General features: G+C 39.4%; 2 protein-coding genes across 4 annotated transcripts in view; one reads left to right on the top strand and one right to left on the bottom strand.

Moving 5' to 3' along the window:
• Positions 1 to 26,930, bottom strand: part of PRKG1 (protein kinase cGMP-dependent 1) — a 1,248,399-nt gene that overhangs the window by 530,251 nt on the left and 691,218 nt on the right. The window lies entirely within an intron of this gene.
• Positions 14,476 to 18,332, top strand: CSTF2T (cleavage stimulation factor subunit 2 tau variant). Its single transcript, XM_036828093.1, has one exon. The coding sequence runs from the start codon at positions 14,534 to 14,536 to the stop codon at positions 16,502 to 16,504; it is 1,971 nt and encodes a 656-aa protein (XP_036683988.1). The 5' UTR covers positions 14,476 to 14,533; the 3' UTR covers positions 16,505 to 18,332.

Genomic DNA, 26,930 nt, shown 5'->3' with positions numbered 1-26,930 from the left:
GGGTGATATCTCCCCTCCCTCTAGATGAAAGGAAATCAATAGGATAGAAGATCTAAAAATAGTAACAATAATGATAATGATAATTACTATTTTTAACATGCTTTTTCTAATGTGGTCATTGTAAATTTACATCTCTCTAGGCTATTGAAACACTCAGTCTGTGGAGCAATTACATTTAGTACACGTAAATGTCCTCCACATGAGTACATGCCTTCCACGAACTCAAATGGAATGTGTCTCAAAGTGAAGCCTATCACAGACATAGAAAACAAACCTACGGTTACCAAAGGAGAAAGGTGTGGGGAGGGATAAATTAGGAATTTGGGAATAAAAGATACATACTACTACATATAAAATAGACAACCAACAAGGACCTACTATATAATCAATATTTTGTAATAACCTATATGCGAAAAGAATCTGAAAAAGAATTTATATATGTATAACTGAATCACTTTGCTGTACACCTGAAACTAACACAACATTGTAAATCAACTATACTTCAATAAAAAATAAATTTTTTTTTTTTTTACAAGTGAAGTCTGTAGACCCCACCCCCCCACCCCCCAAGGGCTTGATTCCAGATGTTCACTCCAAATGCAGATTCCAGAGCTCTGTGTCCAGAGTTTTTGATTTAACCCTCCTGGAGGGGACCCAGGTAATCTATACTGTAGCAAGTTCCTACAGGATTGCTGATGCATGATAATTTGATTGAGAATCTTTTTAAGTTTGTCAATTTATCTATGAAGCTTGACAAACAGTAGAAAACTGGACACTAAGCTGTACCTAATGGAGTGCTTTTCAGGGGAGAGGATGAAGAGCACAGGGTAGATGAAGTTCAACAGTAAAAAAAAAAAAAAAAAAAAAAGACATACCTTGAAAAAAGAAACCTATTTTATCCTATTCTCTAGGCTTCTTACTCATAGAAAACTGAAATTATTTGTTTATTAGATATCCTTTGAGAAATGCCTTATAAACATATCAGTATAACATCTCATATATGTATACACAGCCCATTGCAGGGGGAGAGGGGTAAAAAAGAATGGGGACATACAATAGCATTGGCCTGTCACTTGCTCTTTTTCACTAAAACATATCTATAGTTGATTATTCCATAAGTACACATACAGATGTCCTCATTTTTAAAACAGTTGCATGTAGTTCTATAAGACATTATACTTTTATATGGTATATAGCTATAATAAATGTAATTCATCTAATTCATTGCTGAAATATATGTTGTTTCTAGCATTTGTGATTACAATGAACGATGCCTCCCAACATTTCAGAACTACTGCTCCAAGTAATAAGGGTAAGGATGGTTCAGTCTTTCTCTGACTACAGGAAGGTGTCATGATCATTATCAGTGTTATGTGCCATTCTCTGAAATGGGCGGTACATACTGCAGCACACAAAAATTTTGCTCTTAGCACCTAGCACATCCTTCTGTCTACTTTTCTATGTGATTTCTTTGCCTTCTAAGAAATTTTTTTCTGTCTTTCAAGAGATAAGAGAGAGACCCTTTTCTCTTCTAAAACCCTACTCCTTTTTACTGCCCTCTTTTTTCATCCTCCTCTCTTTGCGCTGAATGTGCTTTAGTCTTCTACACGATTGAGGGTCACTGCAGGAGGATAACTGATGCTCTCCCATGCTGTATACATGGGGTTTCTGGCCACTCTTTCTCTGTGTGAAGAAATCCAAACATCCAATATGATAAAGCACTATATAAGTGGAAGAAATAAAAATAACAGAGTACAAGGATCTATTAGATTTAAGTGGCTGTCTTTCAGGTGCTAAATAAAATTTGGCATTCTAAATAATGTTTGGATGCCTTTTTCTGAAGAGACACTGGAAGTTATATAATAATATTGCTGCACTGCACAAATACTAGTTTGACCCAATACTAACACACCAAACATAATCACTTGCATTACATAAATCTATATGTGCCTGAGGTATGCATAATGTTTGTTTGTTTTTTTAAATTTATTTATTTATTTTTGGCTGCGTTGGGTCTTCGCTGCTGCGCGTGGGCTTTCTCTAGTTGTGGCGAGCGGGGGCTACTCTTCGTTGCGGTGTGTGGGCTTCTCATAGCGGTGGCTTGCCTTGGTTGTGGAGCACAGACTTTAGGCACGCGGGCTTCAGTAGTTGTGGTGCACGGGCTTCAGGAGTTGTGGCTCGCGGGCTCTAGAGCACAGGCTTAGGAGTTGTGGCGCGCGGGCTTAGTTGCTCCGCGGCATGTGGGATCTTCCCGGACCAGGGCTCGAACCCGTGTCCCCTGCATTGGCAGGCGGATTCTTAACCACTGTGCCACTAGGGAAGTCCCTGCATAATGTTTTAGAGTCTGCAAAACTCTTTTACATTCATCATCCTACTTTTAAAGCTAGAAAATATTCAATCCATTTTAATACCCTATTGATAAACAATGCCTTTTGAACTTCCAAACATGAAATGGACCACTTTAAGTGTTTCCATTTAGCAAAGACTCATGTATACCTTACTCCATATATATTTCTTCAGAGTGATAGTTGCAATGAGAAACAGCTTAAATTAATAGCCATCTCTGTTTTACTTTTCTCCTCTGTGAGATAATTTAGTTTCTAGGCACACTTTTCTTATAAGTAAGCAGCCACAAAAGATTAGAAAAGAATTCAGCACAGTGAATTTTCTTGGCAAAATAACATTAGCTAAATGGTGTCTATTAAATCACCTGTGCCACTGGCAGCTGGTTTCAGTGCTATCCAATAAATGACAAAATAAGCTTTTGCGAGGATTTTTCAATATTCTGTCATGTGGTTATAGATTTCAGAGCTTCTTCCTGTCAGTTTTATGCTGCATTTCTTTACAAAACTGACAGGTAGCTGACAGGGCAAGAAAAGTTAGAAATATTTGGCTGGTGGTGAAATTAACAGAATTTTTCCTTTGGGGGAGTAAAACATTTATTCTAAGTGCAGAAAATAAGTTACAGCTTTCAGGAATACTCTATTTCTCTTAGTCAGACTGCCTGAAATCATATCTGTCTCTTACTTACCCTGGGCACCTGATCTAGCCTATCTAGAAAACTGTCTAGGTAACTAACGGTGCCTCAGTTTCCTCATCTATCAAAAAACCCTCAGAAGGTTATTACAGGGGTTGAACGAGCAGTTCTGTATAAACCATTTAGTACCATGCGGGGCATTGTAATTGTAACAATAATAGCTTGGATTCACATGGCTCTCTTTTAGGTCGTAGGGATGCATATTAAATAATCTTTTAGAGCCACATTTACAAAAATACACCTGGGGTTGTATAATGATATTCTATTATATATTATATATATATATATATACACATAACTAAGGGCTGTATATTAAGCCCTTAGTTTTCCAAATAATATTGTAAGCATTAACAGTGGACAATAATTTTAATCCATAGCTGGAAATGGAAAGACTACTGAGAGAGGAAAGAAGAAAAGAATATAAACCTATTGCCACTGTGGTTTATCGTGATCTTTGCCATTCTGGATCTATCTACTAAAGTATTTACTTCTATCTTCACTCACAACTCACTCTTCTCCTAATTTAACTTTTACAGCAACGCATCTCATCTGCTTTCTCACTCAGCCACCCACAGTTACTGACAGCCGCCTCCCTCATGCAGGAAAATTGCTGATGTCTTCTCAGGGAAGAAGGCAAAAAAATGCTACACTTTGAGCTAAGCAATCAGAACTTGGAGCCACCATGAGGGAAACCAAAGGGAAGGGGATTTCATTTTGCTTCCTATGGTGCTGTTCTTTCTAGGAGCTTAGGACTCTTTTCTACCTAAACAATAGGAAACATACGTGCTTATACTCTGAGTGAAAGAAGGAGGTTGGAAAGTAATGGACAGCAGCTACAGAAACAGGAGAGAGAAAAAAAAATTTTTTTTTAATCCAGGAGGAAGTATGTGAATAAGGAAGGTTATCTTAGGAAGAAGCAAAGTCCTCAAATGACATAACCAGTTACTGAGCCCCACAAAAACAGGACAATGTATCAAGGCATTAACAGAGGCTTGATGCTACTGTCCCTGGTGAGTAAGTTATTATGATGCTTCACTTGTGAGCACAGACTCGTGGTCAAAGATAAACTCATGTTTGTATCATTTCCTCGAAGTACAATTAACATTTGAATTTAGTTGCAATACTTAATTTAACTAAGAAATAAGTTTGGTTATATTTTATCCATGCTGTACTTAAATACTGTTCTCAAGAAATCATGCTTTGTTTTAAGGTTAGAGTTTAAGGACTAATCAGAAAATAATAAGATGCTCATTGAATAAATGGCCTGGCAATGATGTACTATCCACCAAGAAAGAGCCTTGCCCACATCCTCAGGGTCTAGGCAGAGAGGAACATGAAGGGCTGTCCATTATACTGACTTCAAGTCAAATGCAATCAGTGTTAAGTAATAACATATATATACACATAGATACATATATGCATATGCATATGTATATGTGTGTATATACATATACATACACATATACGTATATATGTGTATATATACATATACACACATATATAAAATATATATGGAGAGAGAGAGAGAGAGAGAGGACCTAGCATGGTAAAGAGAAATAACAGTCCCTTTTCTTAGTAATAAGGAAAAAAATTTCATCTTCTACCTCAGCAAGAGGGTCAATGGGTAAACAGTAGTTATATTTTCATTTTCTATATACCTCTCAGGAAATCAAACTAACCAAAAATGCATCTGGAAACTGTCTGCTCGAATCCTGTATTCTCTATCTTGTCTGACAGAACGGAAACTCCTTGCAGGCACAGCTGTTCTTTTGCCACAAATTTGAATCTGAACACCATAAATCCTCAGGAAAAGTTCCAGAGAAAAGCTAATAAAACTTTCTAGTGAAAAGTTCTACTAAAGCAGGGGTCACATTTCAGTTCACATTTAAACCCCACAGTGGCAAACGCAGTGCCTACCTTCCCCAGAGCACATGCTCCATAAATATTTACGGAATAGGTGCTGAATCAATTTTAGCTGAATAATGAATAACAGCATTCCTAAAGAGTTATTCAGGCCATTGCTGATCTGAAATGAGTGAGGTTAAGTTTCCTTCCTGTCAGAGATGCATACATTTTCCTGCCCTCCTCCACCTCTTCCACCCCATCTGCAGACACCTGCTCTCAGGAGGATTTCTTGGAACCTGGCCTCCCTGTGGAAGTCCTGCAGGTGAGAATGAATGCCTGCAACAATTGCTCAATCCTGGGACCTTTGCAGCAGACCCCAGACCACTAAACTGGCAGAGAAACTGCTTCTTGATTCTCCCTGCAGGTATCAGCTTCTCTTTCCCGGACCCCTCACAGGCCATGGGCTAACACGCACGGTTCCATTTTCAGAGCTGACAAAAGACTGAGCTCCAAAGGAATCGGTCATTGGAACTTCCCTGTTTCCCTGCAGGCACTGGCTTTGTTCCCCAGAGCCAGGAGGGAATTGGCAAACACCTGCAGGTGAGTGAGAGGACATCGCTCACTGTACCGCTGTGCCAGAAAGTGTGTGCAGCTATTTCAAGGTGAATGTCAGATGGTAGTGAGGAAGACGATAAATGGAAGAATTGTTACTATTCATTACTGTACCATTAAACTGTCAGGAAGAGAATTAGCAATATTTTTATATGACAGATAGAAGAGTTAGATATTTTAAAATATACGCTCTATTCATCTTCAAGAAAATCATACATTATATATGCATGAGCTTTCTGAAGATCGTGAATGAGTGGCCGAATATTTCTTTACTGTTTGATTCCAGGCTCTTTATCTATCTGTAAGTCAATATTTAAAATTTCTATGAAAATTACCCATTTTTGGCACTAGCATTTTGTTTTTGCAGAAACAGAGGGAGTGACCTAGAGAAATGTTGTAGGAAAACTCTCTCCAGTGGGAGGTGTGTTGTCAGGGACCTCTCCATGCCAGCAGGTAAAGGAGGTTAACTCCTGACACTGCAACAGTCTATAGAGTCCCTCCCACTCCAGCTGATTGCTGGGCGCCCACATAGAGCTGTTAAAGAGTTTCACTATCACCCTGGATCCACTCCCTTTCCCATACTCTATTGAATCATGGATGGACATCAGAAGAGAGCTACACCTCTCTCTCCCAGGAAGCTGGAATTGGTACCCAGAAAACAAATCATTCTCTCTGGGAAAATCTGTAGCAAGTAAATCAAAAGACTGTACAAGAGCGCCTTAAATGGCAGTGGACTTGGGAGAGAAATCAGAGCAATCTGGTTCTTCAAGCAGAGTGGGAGTGGGGGGCGGGGGGCAGGAGGAAGAAATGTGGGAATAGAGCATCCTGAATGCATTACAATTGCCAATTCTTTGCTTTCCTGAAGATGACGGCATTACTGCATGTTATGGACTAAACTGTGTCCCGCCACCATCACCACCACATACACAAGTTCATACGCGGAATTTGCTGTTGAAGCCCTAACCTCCAATGTGACCTCTTTATTACTTTAAAGAGGTAATTAAAGTTAAATGAAATATGAGGGTGGGGCCCTAATCCAATATGGCTGCTGTCTTTATAAGAAGTGGAAGAGGGCTTCCCTGGTGGCACAGTGGTTGAGACTCTGCCTGCTAATGCAGGGGACACGGGTTCGAGCCCTGGTCCGGGAAGATCCCACATGCCGTGGAGCAACTAGGTCCGTGAGCCACAACTACTGAGCCTGCGCGTCTGGAGCCTGTGCGCCGCAACAAGAGAGGCCGCGATAGTGAGAGGCCCGCGCACCGCGATGAAGAGTGGGCCACGCTCGCCGCAACTAGAGAAAGCCCTCGCACGGAAACGAAGACCCAACACAGCCAAAAATAAATAAATAAATAAATAAATTTTTAAAAATAAATTAAAAAAATAAAAAAATAAAGAAGTGGAAGAAACACCAGGGATTTACACTCACAAAGGAAAGGCCATGTGAGGATACAGCTAGAAAGTGGCCATCTGCAAGTCAAGGAGAGAGGTCTTTGGAGAAAGCAAACATGCCAGTATCTTGATCTCAGACTTCTAGCCTCCAGAAATGTGAGAAAATAAAATTTGATTGTTGAAGCCACCCAATCTATGGTATTTTGTTATGGCAGCCCAAGCAGACAAATACATTGCTTGTGGGTTCTGAGAGATAACAGCATAGCATTAAAATACCATCCCCTGTTTTTGCTTATCAAGGTTGGAGTTGGTTTCTGTACTTGTACCAAGAAGCACTAGTTACCACATTCTTATAAACATTGTATTTTACATGTTTATCTCATGTGTGACTCTGGGGGATCTAATTGTTTGATGGCAAATTTGAACTGACACTCCGAAGTAATGTTTTTCAAGGATCGTTCAAATTGATAAAAAATCCAAAATACATTCTGTCACGCTGGTTTTTGTTGTTGTCGCTTTTAACAATCTGAGCCCCCAATCAAATATTTCAGAAAGACCTCTTTCCTGTAACTTGGTTTAAATATAGGCTCGTTCTACAGGCCCGTCGAGCCTCAGAAGAGAGGTAGCAGCCTAAGTTCTGAAGTGAATGGCAGCTCTGACATTTCTCTGAAGGTTGGGTATTGGATTGTTCTGGTTACAGAAAAGAAGATTCACAAGTTGTTAATCTTAAACAGTATGTCTTTTTCAGGGCTTGTAGGTTTCCACAGTTTATGAGGACACTTCCTTCCTCTGTGTTCTTTCCGGTGACAGCCTGAAGCAGGAATAGGGAGCTCTGCTTCGTGTCCAATTAGTTCTGCTTTTCCACGTTTGAATAAATGGCCTCTGTCTGCCAGTGAATGCTCGAAAGTAGTAGTCCTAATGACATGCTGGACACGACTGTAAGCTCAAATAGGTATCCCATGTGCCAGACCAACACGCTGTTGTCTAAGCCTGGATCCTCCACAGTCAAAGTTCAGGCAGGCCCTTTTAATAATAATGAATAAGTGGAATTCCAGCCAACTAAATATTTGAAGAGTGCATTTCCCGATTTACTATAAGAACTCAGTGAGCACCAAAAATGATCAGGAAAATTCTCATTGCACTGTCCTATGGAATTCAGCCTAAAAATTATCCATATTCAACTACAAATCTACCATAAATCAAAATGGCAATGTTATCCAAGGTTGTCTCTGTACAATTTTTAAAAAAATATCGTCTGACAACAGACCATTAGTTCACCCAATACAACCCTTTCAAAGATAAAAATGAAGATATAAATTTTACCTGGATAAAAAAATGAAGATATACATTTAAAAATAAATAGCATTAGACTAAAATTTGAGTCTCTTTCCACTTCAGATGCTACTTCTATCACGACAATTAATTTTACACAACAAAGGTAGATTAACAATTACCATACAAAATAAATAATGATCAAAAACAAATACATAATGTATTCCATGCAAGGATCCAATACAGGTGATGTTACTGCCATTTAAGTGATGCAGAAATGGAAGCACAGTGAGCTTATGTAATTTGTCCAAGGCTACACAGTGACTTGTTGAATTAGACAGCTGACTCAAAGCTCTGACTAAACTACGCATTCTTAACCCCTTCACTCTACTGCCTCTCAGAAGTGCCGAGAACAGTTTGGAAGGGAAACTCTGAAGATCTAGGTCCCATTACAAGCTAGGCCAGTAACCAGGCATCTGACCCTGGTTGAGTCCCTTGTCTTCCCTGAGCTTTATTTTCTTCACCTATTAAAAAAAAAAAAGAATGTGGTTGGACTACACAGGCCCGCCCAGAGAGAATGTTTGGCTCTGTCCAGTAAAAGTGATTCATCTCACGTATAAGTAAATGAAATTTACTATTTGTTCATATTAAATACATTTTAAAATTTGGGAAAAATGTCATGGACCAATATTATTTTAGGTTTGAGAAATTTGGGCTCTTTCATTTTTATGGAAAATACATCATCACCTATCTAACTAGGTGTATTTTAAAATCCTTATGTGATGTTTAACTATAGCCATGCAAATTGAAAAAGGAAACATTTTCTCAATTGCTTCAGTTTTTATACCTTATAGTCCATCTGTTGCCACAGCACTGATTGTGATATCAAAATTGCAATTAGTTACACTCAGAGACAATCAGGAAAAAGGCCAAGGGAGACTGTGTCTAGGTCTCAATAACCTGTGATTACTGTGAAATGGGAAGTTTAAAATCAAGAGACCTGGTTTCAGGCTACAGCTTTGCCACTTATTAGCTATGTGTCCTTGGGAAACTTATTTAATGGAATAATAATTTAAGAGCTTGAGTCAAATGATGTGTGGGGAAATCCTGGCTCTGCCAGTTAACATGGGCACACTGGTTAACTTCTCTGTGCCTCTGTTTCTTTAGCTATAAATTCAGACATTATCACTGCCTAGTTCAGAGGGGTTGTTGGAAGGATTAAATAAAATGTTGTATTTTATAAAGCATTTATCAAAGGGTCTCCTTCCTATCAAGGGCTCAGAGTTAGGTATTATGACTAGTATCTGTATTTCGGGTGCGTCCATTGCTAGGTAAAGTTCTAAGTAACAGTTAAGTTTCTACATCTTTAAAATAAGGATGCAGTAGTATGTACCTCACATGACTGTTGTCAAGATCAGATGTGGGAACCCAAAGAAAATTATTTTGTAAACTGAAAGCATTAAATTTGGTCATACCATTTGGTCAACATAAGTAAATTGTTATTATAAGATGACCTTGTAATTATTTAAAAAATATTTACTGAGTGCTCAGAATATAAGACACTGGACTAAGCACTACGAAGAATGTAAAACAGATGTGGGTTCTATGCTTAAGTGATAACACAAGAATATCAGTACCTCTAATGACAGAAGATAATGGGTGTCAAATCCATACTCCAGTCCAAGTATTAAAAAGGATAGTCCAAGTGCAAAAGATATCCTGGAGAAGGATTGGATAAGATTGGTAGTCTTAAATCTCTGCCATTATTATTCTATGTTCATATTTCAGAAAGATGAAAGAAAGTCTAGTGACTCTTAAATCAAGTTTACATTTCTGAATCTGATCTTCAAAACCTTTTGTAATCTGATCCAAAAGACAATCTACTATCGCACTACTCACTAACTCTCTATTGGTTTCCTCTGAGGGCATCCAAAACACCAGGTTCCAATTTCATGTCTTGGCTATTCCGAGTTCCTGGCTTGTTCTCCGGATCTTCTGTTCATACATACTAGATTATAACCCATCCCTTAAATCCCAGCTCCATCAGGAAGTCTTCCCTGATGAGCTAGACCTTATCACTCTCTTCCATCTCTACACACATCAGTTCCTGATGCAGTAGGTTTGCAGTAGGGTCCCAAATTTTGCATTTCTAAGCTGATGCTCATGCTACCGGCCCAGGGACCATACCTAGAGAGTCTATTCTAGTGGAATGTCTATCTTTTTTCACTGCTATATTGCCAGTACTTAGAATAAATATTTATGTAATAAAAGAATAAATATAAGACACTTTGTTAATTGACAAGGGGGAGTCGTACTCTTTCCTTTAAAGATGTTATAGAAGGAAAAGTACAATTCTACTAAAAGGTAGAAGGGTTTCTATCATCAGAAATGTTAAGATAAGGAATGGTTTACATCCAAAGGAAAATGAACTTACTTCCAACCTAGAGAAAGGAGGAGGAAGATTAGGGAGAACTTTGTGGAGTAGTATATTTGATCTATTCCTTGAAGGACCCACACATTTATTTTAAAAATGCCTATGATAGCTAAAAATATTTTTAGTAATTATCTTTGTAATTTGTCTAATTAATCTATGGTGAATCCTTTTTAAAGCCCTCAAAGTCAACAGAATCTTTATATTCTGATGTAAGATTCGATATTTGGAAAAAGCTAAACATCATATTTTTTGCCAACTCTTATCAGAAAGTCAGGTGATTTAGCTGCATAACTCTGTTCTTGGTTGAAAACAAGGTATACATTTGAGTTAAGTCACCAATTTTCTGGTATGACTTACAAATGGAGCCATGAAACAATTTCAGGGCAGTAGTTTAAAAATCATTTTGAACACTGGAAGCCTCGATGGATTAAGTTTATAGTTTCTGAAGGTGATTAGTTTGAAGAATGGCCCCCATTTGGCCGTATGCCCTGATATGTTTGTTTAAAAATCACTCTTAGTATAGTTGGTATTTTGATGTAGTGAAAGAATTGATGTCTGAACATGAAAGATGCTATGTACATTTTTCTTCAGATTGCATACCATGCTATAAATTAGATATCTAAAGTTTAAACATTATGGAAACAAAGAAAGCAATGTAAAATGGAAGTTCTTCCAAGGCAGATCTATGAAAAAAAGTATGTGTTGGTACCAGGAGATACACAGTTTCCTAAGAACTCTTGGTAATTCTGGGCCACCCAGTTTAATAATAAATATTAGTTTATGTGTCCTGCGGATTGAGCTATGTGCTGGGTCACACCGGACCTCTATGAAGGGGGGCTATATCAAAACATTCTTCTAGTTTGGAATACGGGAACTAAAGAGAACATACAAGGCCTCTGACAAAAAGCACACTCTTAGAGTCATGGCTTTTCCCTTCTTGTTTGTCCCCAGAGCTCCTCAGCTACTCTGTTCACCCATCCTTTGAGCCCAGGGTTTCTTCAGGGTAGGGTCAGCATGTCCTAGCTCTACTAGGTCAGCATTAAAAGAGTAATAGATTTTTTAAAGACCACCCATATCTTATACCTTTTAACAGAGTGTACTAAGCTTAGTTTGGCCTGATACAAATGAAAAAAACCCAACACTTCAAGTCCCTTTGTTTAGACCAATGATTCTTAAAGTGGGGTCCCCAGGGCAGCATCATCATCATCACCTGAGAATTTGTTAGAAATGCAAATTCTCCAGTCCCACCCCAGAAATACTGAATCAGAACTGAGGAGGGGAGGTGGTGAGGCCCAGCTACCTGACTTCACTAGCCATGGGTCTAGGTGGTCCTGACATATACCAAAGTGTGAAGACCACTGGTTTCGATTTTATCAGCAGCAGCAGTAAAGAAACTCTCACTATCAGATAAGCTGCACGGACTTTTATGAACTTTACAACTTATTCTAATAGCCTATTATCATCCGCTTGATAACTACATTTAACATACACACAATTACACATGTAATCGACATCTAAGTTGTCCTCGACAGAATGCGTGTTAAAAAGTCATGGCTTGGGGCTTCCCTGGTGGTGCAGTGGTTAAGAATCCACCTGCTAATGCAGGGGACATGGGTTTGAGCCCTGGTCAGGGAAGATCCCACATGCTGCGGAGCAACTAAGCCCCTGCGCCACAACTACTGAGCCTGCGCTCTAGAGCCCATGAGCCACAACTACTGAGCCTGTGTGCCACAACTACTGAAGCCCACGTGCCTAGAGCCCGTGCTCCACAACAAGAGAAGCCACCGCGATGAGAAGCCTGCGTACCACCACAAAGAGTAGCCCCTGCTCGCCACAGCTAGAGAAAACCCACAGGCAGCAATGAAGACCCAATGCAGCCATAAAAAAAAAAAAAAAAAGTCTTGGCTTTCTTAGTAAAGAGATGGTATGAAAAGGAGACAAATGAACCTAAAGAACTTGTTTTTAGTTTTCTGAAATGATACCATCTTCAACTCCCCTCCACCCCTGCCCCACCTCAAATAAAAGAATCAGGGGGAAAAAAATTACTATCAAGTAATACACTTTATCATTTGCAGATATAGGCTATCATACATCTTGAATGAATAGCTATGTCCAAGCCTGTTTTAAAGAACTATTAAAACACTTGAAGGTAAATGGATGCTTTGTCTGATTTGTAGCTAAACCCTCACACTCATTTCAGATCTATTCATTGAACTATGATACCCAAGATTCATAACACAATTTTTTGATGAAACGTAAAGTTTCATAATCTCCTCAAAAGGCATACATAGAATAAAATGGTTCTCTGCTTAAGAGTTAAGACTTAGGCTCTGCAGCAGTACAGTTCATAGATATGTAATGCAATCTATATATGTAATTTTAATTTTTCTAAGTAACCACATAAAAAAGTAAAATAAAATGAGTGATATTAATGTTAAATATATATTTTGTTTAATCCAATGTACTAAACATATCACTTCAACATGAAAAAATAAAAAATTAATGAGATATTTTTACCTTTTTATACTTAGTCTTCAAAATCTTGCATGTATTTTACAAGTATAGTACATCTCAATTAGAATGCTAAATTTTAACTGAAAATACTTTTTATTTAAATTTAATAAATTTTATCATTGCAAAAGTAGATTCCATACTCAAGTTGTTCCAAACATACTAAAAAGTTTTCCAAAAGCCTAAGTGAATACGTTTTTATATTAAAATTAATAAAAGTAATGAAATTAAAAGTTCAATTTCTCAATCACACTAGCCACCTTTCAAGTACTCGACAGGCTACAAGTTGCTAGTAGCTACAATATGGGGCAGAGACGCTCTGGCGCTGTGAGGGACCAACCTGGGTAAGAATTCAGGCTTTGCCGGTTATTGGCTGCTTAGCAAATTGCCTAGCCCTCTCCAAGCTTCAATTCTATTCCCTGTTAAACAGGGGAAAGACCCACATTCCACATGTTTCAACTTCTGCCAGCAAAAATAGCAGCAGAATAGAAACTACAGTTTGTTTTCTCCTTCATAATAGAGGTAGTGAAATCATTTCATCAATTTATAATAATCAGAACCAATCTAAATGCCTACAGTATAAGAATGGTTAAATACTTTAAACTCATCCGCTGTAGCCCTAAAATTCAATTAATTATTATTATTAATATCGATTAATATAATTAAGAAAAAAGTATCATTATGAATAGCTCGACTGCTGAGTGCGTGCACAAAGATAAACTTATAAGGACCAGACACCTATCGACAGCGGCTGCCTGAAGCAACAGGATGGGGGCGGGGATGGAGCTAGCACACGCCTTCAGCTTGTATTTCTGGGCAGTTATTGTCCAAAAATGCTTTTCTAAAAAGGAGCTATTACTTTTGTATTTTAATGAGAAAATCCCAAATCTGCTTTGAAACGACTACACTTTTCCCTCACTGTCTGCACTGTGATTTTAAATATAGCGTAAATGTACTCTAATAAGGAGAAACTGCTATACGGAAATACTTGTATCAGAACGCAGAACACGCCCCCTTTATCTCTTTCAGTTAGCGGTTTCCCGCCAGGCAAACGGAAGCAAAACCGCCCTTGACGTCATGGGAGGCGGCCTCTCCTAGTTACCATTGTGAAGTCTATGCGGCCATCTTTACTGTGGTCAACCCGCACCAAGCTTTTTCCTAGCGGGGGTGGTGGCGCGCCGTGGAAATGTCTGCAGAATAAGAGATGAGAAAGGAATCATAAGCCTCAGTGAAGCACCAGGGTCAGAACGCCTTAATTTAGTTAGTGGAACGTAGAGGTGCAGATGCCGCGGATTAGCGGAACGATTCAAGCAGAGTAGGTCAGTTTCTGCCCGGATTTTGAAAGCCGCTTCCGTTGCGCGGCGGAAGTGTGAGTCGCAAGAGGACGACTCGGGGAAGAATCCGCTCTCCGCTGTGTGTGCACAACCGGAGTCATGTCTAGTTTGACGGTGAGAGACCCGGCAATGGATCGATCACTGCGTTCCGTGTTCGTGGGGAACATTCCGTATGAGGCAACTGAGGAGCAGTTGAAGGACATTTTCTCCGAGGTTGGTTCCGTTGTGAGTTTCCGGCTGGTATACGATAGAGAGACGGGAAAACCTAAGGGTTATGGCTTCTGCGAGTACCAAGACCAGGAGACCGCGCTTAGTGCCATGCGGAACCTTAACGGGCGGGAGTTCAGCGGGCGAGCGCTTCGGGTGGACAACGCTGCCAGTGAAAAGAACAAGGAGGAGTTAAAGAGCCTAGGGCCTGCAGCGCCCATCATTGACTCACCCTATGGGGACCCCATCGATCCAGAAGATGCCCCTGAGTCAATTACCAGAGCAGTCGCTAGCCTTCCCCCGGAGCAGATGTTTGAGCTGATGAAGCAGATGAAGCTCTGTGTCCAAAACAGTCACCAGGAAGCTCGAAATATGTTACTTCAAAACCCACAGCTGGCTTATGCGCTGTTGCAGGCGCAAGTAGTGATGAGAATCATGGATCCAGAGATTGCTCTGAAAATTCTGCATCGCAAAATACATGTCACACCACTCATCCCAGGCAAATCTCAATCCGTTTCTGGCCCTGCCCCTGGCCTTTGCCCAGGACCTAATGTTCTGCTGAACCAGCAGAATCCTCCAGCCCCTCAGCCTCAGCATTTGGCCAGAAGACCTGTGAAAGACATCCCTCCTCTGATGCAGACCCCTATCCAGGGTGGAATTCCAGCCCCGGGCCCAATTCCAGCTGCAGTTGCTGGACCTGGCCCTGGCCCTGGCCCCTTAACTCCTGGTGGAGCAATGCAGCCCCAAGTTGGAATGCCAGGGGTTGGTCCGGTGCCCTTAGAGCGGGGGCAGGTGCAGATATCAGATCCTAGAGCTCCTATGTCTCGTGGACCCATGACTGCTGGTGGCCTACCTCCTCGAGGACTGTTAGGGGATGCTCCAAATGACCCACGTGGAGGAACTTTGCTTTCAGTCACTGGAGAAGTAGAGCCCAGAGGCTATCTTGGCCCACCACATCAGGGTCCTCCAATGCACCATGCGTCTGGTCATGACAGCCGGGGCCCTTCCTCACATGACATGAGGGGAGGGCCATTAGCAGATCCCAGAATGCTCATTGGAGAACCCAGAGGACCCATGATAGATCAAAGGGGTCTACCTATGGATGGTAGAGGTAGCAGAGATTCTCGAGGGATGGAGACTCGAGCCATGGAAACTGAGGTCTTAGAGACACGAGTAATGGAAAGAAGAGGAATGGAAACCTGTGCAATGGAAGCCAGAGGGATGGAAGCGAGAGGCATGGATGCAAGAGGAATGGAGATGAGGGGCCCTGGCCCCAGTTCAAGAGGCCCTATGACTGGGGGAATTCAGGGTGCTGGTCCTATTAATATGGGGGCAGGTGGTCCTCAGGGACCCAGACAGGTCCCAAGCATTTCAGGGGTGGGAAATCCTGGAGCTGGCATGCAGGGGGCAGGTATGCAAGGAGCAGGCATGCAGGGGGCGGGCATGCAAGGGGCAGGCATGCAGGGGGCAGGCATGCAAGGAGCAGGCATGCAGGGGGCGGGCATGCAAGGGGCAGGCATGCAGGGGGCGGGCATGCAAGGGGCAGGCATGCAGGGGGCGGGCATGCAAGGGGCAGGCATGCAGGGAGCGGGCATGCAGGGGGCAGGCATGCAGGGAGCGGGCATGCAAGGGGCAGGCATGCAAGGGGCAGGCATGCAAGGGGCAGGCAAGCAAGGTGGAGGCCAGCCTAGCAGTTTTAGTCCTGGGCAGAGCCAGGTCACCCCACAGGATCAAGAAAAGGCAGCTTTGATCATGCAGGTTCTTCAACTGACTGCAGATCAGATTGCCATGCTGCCTCCTGAGCAAAGGCAGAGTATCCTGATTTTAAAGGAACAAATCCAGAAATCTACTGGAGCTTCTTGAAAGGTTTTAGAAAATACTTGGCAGTAGTCCCACAAAGGTTTTCTGTAGCACAGAGAACGGTGGGTGCAGAAAGCTGACTTCGTATCCCCACACTTGAATGATTAGGAGTTCCTTCCTCTCAGAACCTAATCTCATTTCTTGTAGTCTTCTTAGTTTTTATTTTTATTTTTAATTGTGGGGTAGGGGGAGGGGGGAGTGGGTCTATTCACTTTAATTCACTGTAAATAATACAAAAATAACTGAACATGATTATAGTATACCAAATAAGATTACAAAGGATATGCAGCATTGTTAAAAGGGTCTACAAGGTGTTAAGTAAATTTTTATAATACTGAGCAAAACAATGTGAAAACTGCACCTAAAGACTAAAAGATGACCTGTTAAAATGGTAATGTACTAAGATAGTTTAACATGTTTGGTTGTATAAGAAAATAGAGACGTTTACCTCAAAATTACAAGATAATAGTTTTTGGTAAGCCATTTAAAACACAGAATCCTATTTCAGGGGCAACAGAATGCTGAATAGGTTAAGTATTGTACTGTTTTGGAATTACTTCAGAATGTTAGAGCTAAACAGATAATTCTCAACTTGTGGTATTGGAATTGTTTTTTTTCTGAAGCTATGCTACCTGAAAAATCAAGGAATGCATCTGATGTGATGTTATTTCATTTATCCCATCCTTCAAGCAATATTTTGGCCTGGCCTTGAGACTGACAATTTTGCTGGGACAGTTCTAGGTCAACGAGGTTACTTAAATCTGCTCTGATGAGACTCTCTCTCTCAGTACCTTCCTATTTCTCAATAGTCTTTAAGCCCTAAATCTGAATCTGAATAATTCTCTCACATCCTTCCCAAAAATCAGTGTGTAGGAACCAGTTGATCTGGATGAATTATACATAGCATTGGACTTTTCATAAATAATGGAAGGTTTCATGCAGTAAAGCTCTCTGTTTTCTGGTAACTAGCTTCCATTACACAGATCTGTCTGGTCAACCAGAATCAGGAGTTAAACATCTTAGTCTCAGCAACATTTAAAATGCCTTTTAATTTTCTTATTTCAAAATCTGCTTATCTGTCACCATCTTACCAGAATAACTGAGGCCAGGTAGGTAAAGATATTCTTGTAGCCTGAAATCTGCTAAATTGGTTATTACTTTCCTTTTACAAGTAATAAAGCCATTTAATCCTAATATACATACCCATGAGACATACTTAAAAATCAGTAGGAAAGTGGGGCTTACCACAGTAACTTTAGATCTACTACTTAATTTGTCTTTAAGCCTTGAGGATGTGGAGACAAACATTTGTGTCACAGAACAAGTAGTAATAACAGAAGTATAAACACTTAAATAACCAGGTGATCTTACTCAGGAGAAGAAAAGCCAATACCTAATTACAGAGGGAAAAATTTCTTAATACAAGGAGAGAGCAGAGGCTTAGAAATTGAATTATTTTCCCGTTGCAAGGTTTTTACATCTTAAAAGGATAATTCACTCTTTTTATAAAGTTCACCTCCCTACGATGTTTCCTGCTACCTATTTTACTCCTGTTTTATTGTTCATACTGTTAACTTCCCCATGTTTTCTATATGCTTCCCCTTATTGGAGGGGATAGCTCTCCTTTATGTGTATAGTAGTTCTGGTTAATACTAATTCAGAGTTGGCTTGATTACTTTGAAACTGTAGTTGCTTTATCTCAAAGCTTTCACTGAAAGGCTCTAACTGAAAACTATTAAATGTTTTGCTCTTTGTTATAGTAAAATCGTACAATGGAGGCTGAGTTTAGTATCTGATGTTTATTTTTAATAAATGTGTTATTCAAAAGTTACCTCTTGAGAGTTCCATGGGGCCTGAATACTTTTTCTTTCAAATAAAAAAGGCAAATCTAAAGAAATTACAGGACTGAATGGAAATACCTTTTTTAAGATTCATTATCTATAAAGTTCCACAATTGAAATACCTATATATTATATATGCCAATCATGTTTTTCTATAGTAGGTATCAGTAGCAACATCTTGGATACTCAGCTGTTAGGCTTCCTTTTGTTTGTATTCCCCACTGAGAACGCCTCTATCCCAGGAACACCTTATAGGTACTGTATCTTCATTACCGACAGCACTTGTTATATTGCAATGCACTATTTTACTTTTACTCTCTACCCCCCACTCCCACTTTTAATAGACTGAATATGGACTGTCTTACTCATTTCTGTATTCGCCATAGCAAAAATTGCAGGTGAGAAGGAAGAACAAAACATTTTATCAGAGTTTTAGTGGAAAAAAAAAATCCCATTAAGAGCACATAAATTTCCCTACAAAGGATTTAAATTCCACACAGAACAAATGAGCTATAACAACTATTTGCATTAGAAAATAAATCAGAAATAGATAATACAAGCAATCTCCTGTACTCTGATAAACTGAATAAAATCGGTTCTCTCCTCATTTCCAATTCACGCATGGTCTGACTGTCCCAGTACTGAAGTATACAAGCAGTGCATGTCTGCTACAATCAGAATTGTGTTTTACTACATAATTGTTGGTTATAATCCTGGCATCCTGCATTTTCCCAAATATGGATAGACTAAAACGAAAGCAAATTGATTCATAATAACAATAGTTGAAGATAGTGAGGTGAAACACTGATTTGCAAATGCCTCTTTATGGCTTATTCCTCTTGGGCAGTGCATGGTTTTTGGAAATAATCAACTTTAATCAGTGCCTGCTCATAGCCCTTTCCCTCTTACATTACTGATTAATATCAAAATACATTTTAATGTTGGTTGTATCCCAAGACTAATGATTTGGGTCCATTTGATAAGATAGAAGCCAATGTGAATCTCAGGTGAAGGTAGGCTAATCCAAGTAAGATCGTGTTATGACTTTTCAACTCCTCAGAATTCTAAAAGAAAACATTTTTTTTTTTTTTTATAAACAGGAACCTTAATATAATCACAGCTTCCAAAGCTTCTTGCTTTTCCATGCTGTGATGGGACATTAGCTAAGCACACAGAACCTGATTTCCTATGGTGTGTCAGGCCATTCTCTTAGGGCTGATGAGGTCTAAGGATAATTACGTGCAACAACCTACTGTGGCAGATAAACTGAATTATCAGTTACATCTCACAGTCTTCTCACAAAAGAATATGTCAGCCTCTCAGTGCTTTACACTGCCAGCTAACCGCCAGACAGATTTCTGCTTGGAGCTTGCTTTTCTCATCAGTCTTTTGTCAAGAATGCTCTATAGTCAAGACCTAATTCATTTTAAGGAAATGAATATATTTAATTAATAATTATTAATAATATTGTTAAATATTATTGATAGTGTGACTATTACATGATGTTGGTATCTAATATGCTAATATATTTCATATATATAATGTATATTTCAGATCTTAACTGAACCAGATCTTTTAATATTTTCATTTGCTTCTGTCACCTTAAAACAAAAGTTTTACCCCCGTGGTTGAAAGTTCAGCTTCACAGATATTCATATTACAAATTACCTTTCTCATGAGATATTAATGGACATGTTTCTTCTAGATATTTTTGTACCACAATATAAAGCTTATGCCAGTAAAGGACATGTAGTGTATCAAAAGTGACTTTGGGTAGCACTGTCAAAAATAACAAACCCGGTGCTTATTAAATGCTGTACATAAAAATACCAAACTATTTACCTAGAAAAAGAACTGAGATGTTCTGATTGATGATAACTCTTTATAACCAGGAGTTGATTTAGTTCCCAAAGGTAGGTGACTAATTATCAAGGAGTTAGGATAAAATATATAACATTTTCAACCATAATCTATTTTGTATTATTCAATATGTATAAAATCTGCAGACATTTGAAATCCATCTCATATGTGTCACAAAGCTTGGTCATTTAAAAAAGTCTTATCTGCTTGATTTCTTATTTGTTGTCTTTCACAAAGGTAGAATGGTTAATTTCTTGGGCATCAAGAAATGAAACCAGCAGTTTCCTCCAAATTATTTTGTTTATTTAATTAGCTGTTTTAATCAAAATTCTGTCTTATTACATTACTAATATTCTTCAATGATTCTACTGCAAAAGCCTGTAGGCCACTTCAGTGTACCTCCCAGCCTTTGACTGCTTTCCTACCTGAGTGGATTTGAAGCAACTTGTCCTAGTTAGGAATCTACTTATGTATTTATCCTTGGACATTCCACAGAAAAAAATACATCTGCAATAACACACTTCCCAGTTCCATCTTAAAGGTTCACCTTAATAATATTCAAAACATGAGCCACATTAAAAATCATATATTTGAATTAATGTGATGGAAGGGCCTATATAGGGCTAGATGGGTACATTTATATTCAAAAAGTCATATTCTATATCCCAAACGTCACCCTTGGTCACATGTTAAATAATACAGCAATACAAATAAGAAGGACTAAAAAAATTGCCAGACACAAACCTGGCTCTAAGAGGGTAAACACAACCATTGCCTATTAATAGAATATATTTCCTATCTTTAGGTAATCCTTTAGCCAAAATGATTTCATCATTTTACACGTATCAGTCATCAATCAGAGAAAAAGATCCTCATCTATTTTAAGAAACAGAGAAATTACGGTATTGAAATCTCTAGAATCACATATCTCCCCCCATCCCACCACCATTAATTTTGTCAAAGTTTTGTCCTGTAGAAGCTTTAAATGTCTTTGGACAAGGGACCCCACATCTGTGGCCTGTGGGCCAATTGAGCCTGAAGATATGTTTTGTTTGACCAGCCGAGGTTCTCAAAACTTTTGAATTTGAATGCATTTAGGTACAGCATATATTCTCCTATTTGTCCAAGAGCCCAGCTATTCCCTGGATCTTATGCTAGGTTTGATTCACACAATTACTTGCCAGTCCTTGTAATACTTGGAGTTTACAACTCCTGCTTTTACTCTGTATAAAAACACAGCTATTAGATTTGATTGAAATGTTTAGTGCTTGTTTTTTAGATACCACATGTCAGTGAAATCATACAGTATTTGTCTTTCTCTGTCTGATTTATTTCATTTAGCATAATACCCTCTAGGTCCAACCATGTTGTCACAAATGGCAAGATTTCATTTGTTTTTTTTATGGGTGAGTAATATTCCATTGTATATATATGCCACATCTTCTTTATCCATTCATCTATACATGGACACTTAGGTTGCGTTTATATCTTGGCTACTGCAAACAGAAGAAATCTTGAAACCATAAAATTAGCATGCTTATGTTTCAGTGAGAATAAACTGTCAATAGAATTCTGCTGCTAAATATTTTTCAAACATCATCTACATATTCCTATGTACCAAAAAGAAAGGACCAATAAAACCAAAGCAGTTAAAAGTAACTGCCCAGCATTTATTCTGTTAATTTATTTTTAGTAGAGTTACTGAAAATGGCATCAAAACTGTATGCTGTAATCTGGGCCTTTGAACTTTGTCTTTGAACCTGATCATAATTAAGGGTACAAATTAACCAAATCAACATTTGTAAATTAAACAAATAATGTTTTTTGCCCTTAAAGGAAAGTTTACGTTGGGTTTATTGACTGAACTCTAAACATTTCTAGCAAACAACAATTTAAATTCAAATCAAGGCCTTTCAGGAAGTGACATCAAAGCATCATTGTGAAGCTGTGAAGATGACCTTGGAACATGTGAATCTGAATCTCTCCTTTTCACACGTGTTCAGACTACTTGTATTCTAGTAATCTGGCACTTTGTTTGCCTAGAGGGAAGACAAAATTTGCTTAACTAGAATGTTTTGTGAGTTGGAAGTGAAATGATTTATAGGATCTTTGGTTGGTGGGGATTTTGTTGTCATTGTTTTCAGATAAACAGGTTTTAGCATTTCCTCCCCCCCTCCCACCCCGAGTTAGTGCCTCTGCTGGGAGGTGCAAACTAGGCAAACTAGTGGAGCCTTGAACAAAAATGACCTTGGTTTAAAATGGCCCAAATCTGCCCCTCCTGAGGAATTAGAGCTGGATTATCCTGGGGAGAAAAGAGGCTTTTCTGCATCTCTTGTCCATTGTCCTTTTTGCCTAGGATGATTCATAAAGAGAAGGAAGATAGATGAGCTGGCCACTGACTCAGCCAGGGTCAGCCAAGGCAGGATTGTGAAAACTCATCTCCTGTGATCACTGTGATGAAGTTGAGCAAATTATCAGGGCTGGAAAATGGTGTTTCAACACAAATTCACTCTTCAAAAATAGAAGAAGGAATTGCGGGGTGTGGGGGTGGAGGTTTAAAATTTTGTTTTCACTAAAGCCCTGCCAGAAACGCAGACCTACGCGACATGAAAGATGATAGCTGCCGCCCCCAGCAAGCAGTGCCCACTCCAGCTCATCTTCAGTCCCTCAGTGTGTCTTTTGGTCTTACCTGCCATACCACTAAAGGCTTTTTTGTTTTGTTTTTATAAGAAAAGGAAGAAAAATTCACTTACATTGATATAGACCTGGAATATAATTGTTTAAATTATTTTTACTTTAATACGCATTTTTATTTACATAGTGATCAAATATTTTGAAGTGGGCTTCCCTGGTGGCGCAGTGGTTGAGAGTCCGCCTGCCGATGCAGGGGACACGGGTTCGAGCCCTGGTCTGGGAAGATGCCACATGCCGCGGAGCAACTGGGCCCGTGAGCCACAACTGCTGAGCCTGTGCGTCTGGAGCCTGTGCTCCGCAACAAGAGAGGCCACGATAGTGAGAGGCCCGCGCACCGCGATGAAGAGTGGCCCCCGCTCGCCGCAACTAGAGAAAGCCCTTGCACAGAAACGAAGACCCAACACAGCCATAAATAAATAAATAAATAAATTTATTTTTAAAAAATATATTTTGAAGTGATGAAAGGAGCCTGTAATAGTGGAATTTCAGGCGTCAGCCACAGGACTGGGGGTAGGGGAGATATTTGTCTTTGAGGGAGGAAGGTGGTAGCAAGGGCCTTTCAAATGCTCCAGAACCAACACAGATGTCAGTTATAAGTTCCATGCCCTCTTCTGGAAGGTTGAGTCATGGTTAATATATAAAAAGCTTCTATCAAGGAGCTACCTAATGCCAGGCACTTGACATACATCATCTCCAAGCTGACTAAAATCTGGAGGCAGTAGGAAGAAATATGCTTAGGGAAGTTATCTAGTTTGCCCTCAGTCACGTACCTTGTAGGAGGTTGAAGCACCAGTGAATCTAAGTCTGTGCAACTCTCAAGTCCTGCTCTTCCCCATCACATCATTCTGCTTTAAGAAGGAGATAGTGAGGAGACAGAACAGCTTTCACACTAGGGACTGAATGTGAAGAATAGCAGGCATCGTTTCTACTAAGTGACGAAGTTTATCACTGTCTAGAAAAAGTGATTTTTAGGCAACAGTGAAAGATTTATAAAATCCATCTTTTGTTCTTACTTTTTCTTCCTCCCAAGAATCAAGTACTAAACCTGGGCTTTGGTAGAATAGAGAGGAAAAAAATGAAATACAAAACTAGAATGAAAACATATTATATGGAGTTACAGTAAATCATTTATAAGAAATATATAAAAAAGTTTATCTTCTGGAGAGTTCTAGTCAATATCTAATTTAAACAATACTGAGATTTATTTTTCCTGTCATCTTTTTTTTAAAAAAAAGTAATAATATACAGTTTACATACCGTAAAATTTTCCCATTTAAAGCATTCGATGCAACGTTTTTTAGTATATTCATAGAGCTGTGCAACCATTATGACAACCTAAATATAGAACATGTTCACCACCTCAGAAAGAAACCTTGAACTCATTAGCCTCACTTTTTTTTTTTTTAAATTAATTAATTAATTTATTTATTTATGGCTGTGTTGGGTCTTCGTTTCTGTGCAAGGGCTTTCTCTAGTTGTGGCGAGCGGGGGCCACTCTTCACGGTGCGCGGGCCTCTCACTATCGCGGCCTCTCTTGTTGCGGAGCACAGGCTCCAGACGCGCAGGCTCAGTAACTGTGGCTCACGGGTCCAGCTGCTCCGCGGCACGTGGGATCTTCCCAGACCAGGGCTCGAACCCGTGTCCCCTGCATTGGCAGGCAGATTCTCAACCACTGCGCCACCAGGGAAGCCCCTAGCCTCACTTCTTACTCTCACTCATCTCTCCATTCAGCCCTAGGCAACCACTGATCTGCTTTCCATCTCCAAAAAAATAGTGCTGCTATCAACATTTATTTGCAAGTTATTGTGTGCCCATTTGTTTAATTTCCCTTGGGTATGTACCTAGAATTGCTCCATCATATGACAACTCTATGTTAATGCTTAGAGGAACTATCAGACTATTTTCCAGAGTGGCTGCACTGCTTTATATCCCCACCAGCAACAAATGAGTGTTCCAGTTTCTCCACATCTTTGTCAACACCTGTTAATTTATTTTTATTATAGCCACACAAGTGTGTGTGAAGTGGAACCTCCCTGTAGTTTTGATTTGCATATCCTGGACGGCTAATGATGTGCTTGTTAGCGATCTGTATATCTTCTTTGGAGAAATGCCTGTTCCATGTAATCTATTTACTATAAATAAAATGTATAAATAAAATGTTTTATGATTTCAGCATTTCTATTGTAGGTAACAGATCGTTAGATGACAATTTCTAAATCAGGAAGAAAATTAGTTCTTTCGTGATTTAAGAAGAGACCTGAAATAGGAGAAGTCAAGTTACAGTAGTAGAAGTGAGAGTTTTCAGTTATGTTCCTATAACCCTTTTGGAAAATGTAGGTTAAGAAGTATCATGGCTTATATCTCTTGGTGGGGTTTAGGACACATGAGCCCCAAATATGTCACCTTGGCATACTGAATGCTTTAAGCTGAAGGAGTATGAAAAAATGGCAGAAGCAGGAAGGTCACTTTGACCTTCTGCCTTCTCCCCATAAAACCCTCCTGTGAGAGGTGCCTCCCTATACCCCGAGGAAAGGGGCATCCTTATCTCTGAAGACAAAGAGGTGCTGAGAAGAACAAACAGGCCTTGCTAAGTTCCCCCCAGTTTGCACTTGACTCATACCCTTCTGACCCATCATATTTCTACAGGACTGCCCGCTCTCCATCAAACCTAGCGTGAAAATATTCAGGTCTGTTTCTGTGGGTCTTCATTTCCTTATGAAGAGTCCTGTGTTACGTAAAACGTGTATTAAATCAATTCGGTTATGTTTTTCTCCTGTTAATCTTGGTCAGTTTAATTTTCAGACCCAGCTAGGGACCCGAAGAGGGCTGAGGAAAACTTTGTCCTCCCCTCCAAGGTGAAGACATTAGTTGACTCTGAAGGGAACAGTGGGTGTTTTTCCAGGGAGGCAATGCGATATTGTAACAGAGAGCATGGTCTCTCCCTGTGTTTAAATTCTGTCTCCAGCAATACTACCTATGTGACCCATTTCTCTTTCTCACTTTCTGTCCACCGAACTACCTCCTAGCGTGGTTGAGAGAATTGTTTAGTAGCACACTTTGCACCATGCCTACTCTTGATATGTGCTAGATATTGGTATTATCCCTAAAAAAATAAAACTGGGGACACAGAAGCCATAAGAGCAGCATGAAAACATGACCCAGCTCTGTTTATTGCTCTGTATGCCCTGAAAACAAAAGAAAAAAAGAGAGAGGAATAGAGCATGGGAGGAATTAGCTCGGCTATGAGGACCTCCACTTCAGGAGAGAAAAGAAAGAACCCCCAAGAAAAGTCTATTGCCAGAGAAGGAGGCATTTTAAACCAGAGTGATCTGTTCTGTGATTTGGATGAAAAGACTGTAAGATCAGGACAGGGAAAGAAAAATATCACCTCTCTCCTTACCACTTTCTTTATATTTCCTTATATAGTAAAGCCGTATTCTGTACAAGAAGAAATCTAATACAACTTTACAATGGTGAAGGCAATCTTATGTTGAAAAACCCTCTAACAGCTGACTCTGTTTGACCCAAGAGGTTTCAAGCTCCTGAAATCTTGTTTTAGACAAACCAATAGAAATGGAATCACGGTTTTATCTAGTGTGAGCTTTTATGGCTTATATATTTCTATTTCCTATAATTTTATCCAGTACAATACAGGATAGATTTTAGAAAATGTGTTTCTCTTAATCTAAAGCAAACTTTAACAATGCAATAGAAAAAGTTTGAGAAAATATTTGCACTATAGTGTTATATTTAGGGTACATGTATCTTAACTGTTTTGTAAAGCTCAGCCCTTTCTTCATGCTTTCAAAGATGATACACATTATGCTATAGTATCATTTAAAGCTTTCAGCATAAATGCACCAAAATATTATGATTTAATCAATCCCTATTTAGTATTCTGTGCTTTATACATATCAAGTGTTCCTCAGCCTGACTTAAGAAAATGATCCTACAGAGTTATAGACACGTATTGGAAAAAGCTTTTACAAAATACAACCAGCTTAAGTAAAGAGTGTTAACGTATACAAATCCTA

Source organism: Balaenoptera musculus, chromosome 16 (genome assembly GCF_009873245.2).
Source record: "Balaenoptera musculus isolate JJ_BM4_2016_0621 chromosome 16, mBalMus1.pri.v3, whole genome shotgun sequence".
NCBI classification, from domain to species: domain Eukaryota; kingdom Metazoa; phylum Chordata; class Mammalia; order Artiodactyla; family Balaenopteridae; genus Balaenoptera; species Balaenoptera musculus.
Note: the sequence above shows the minus strand (reverse complement) of the source record. Positions and strands in the feature narration are given on the sequence as shown.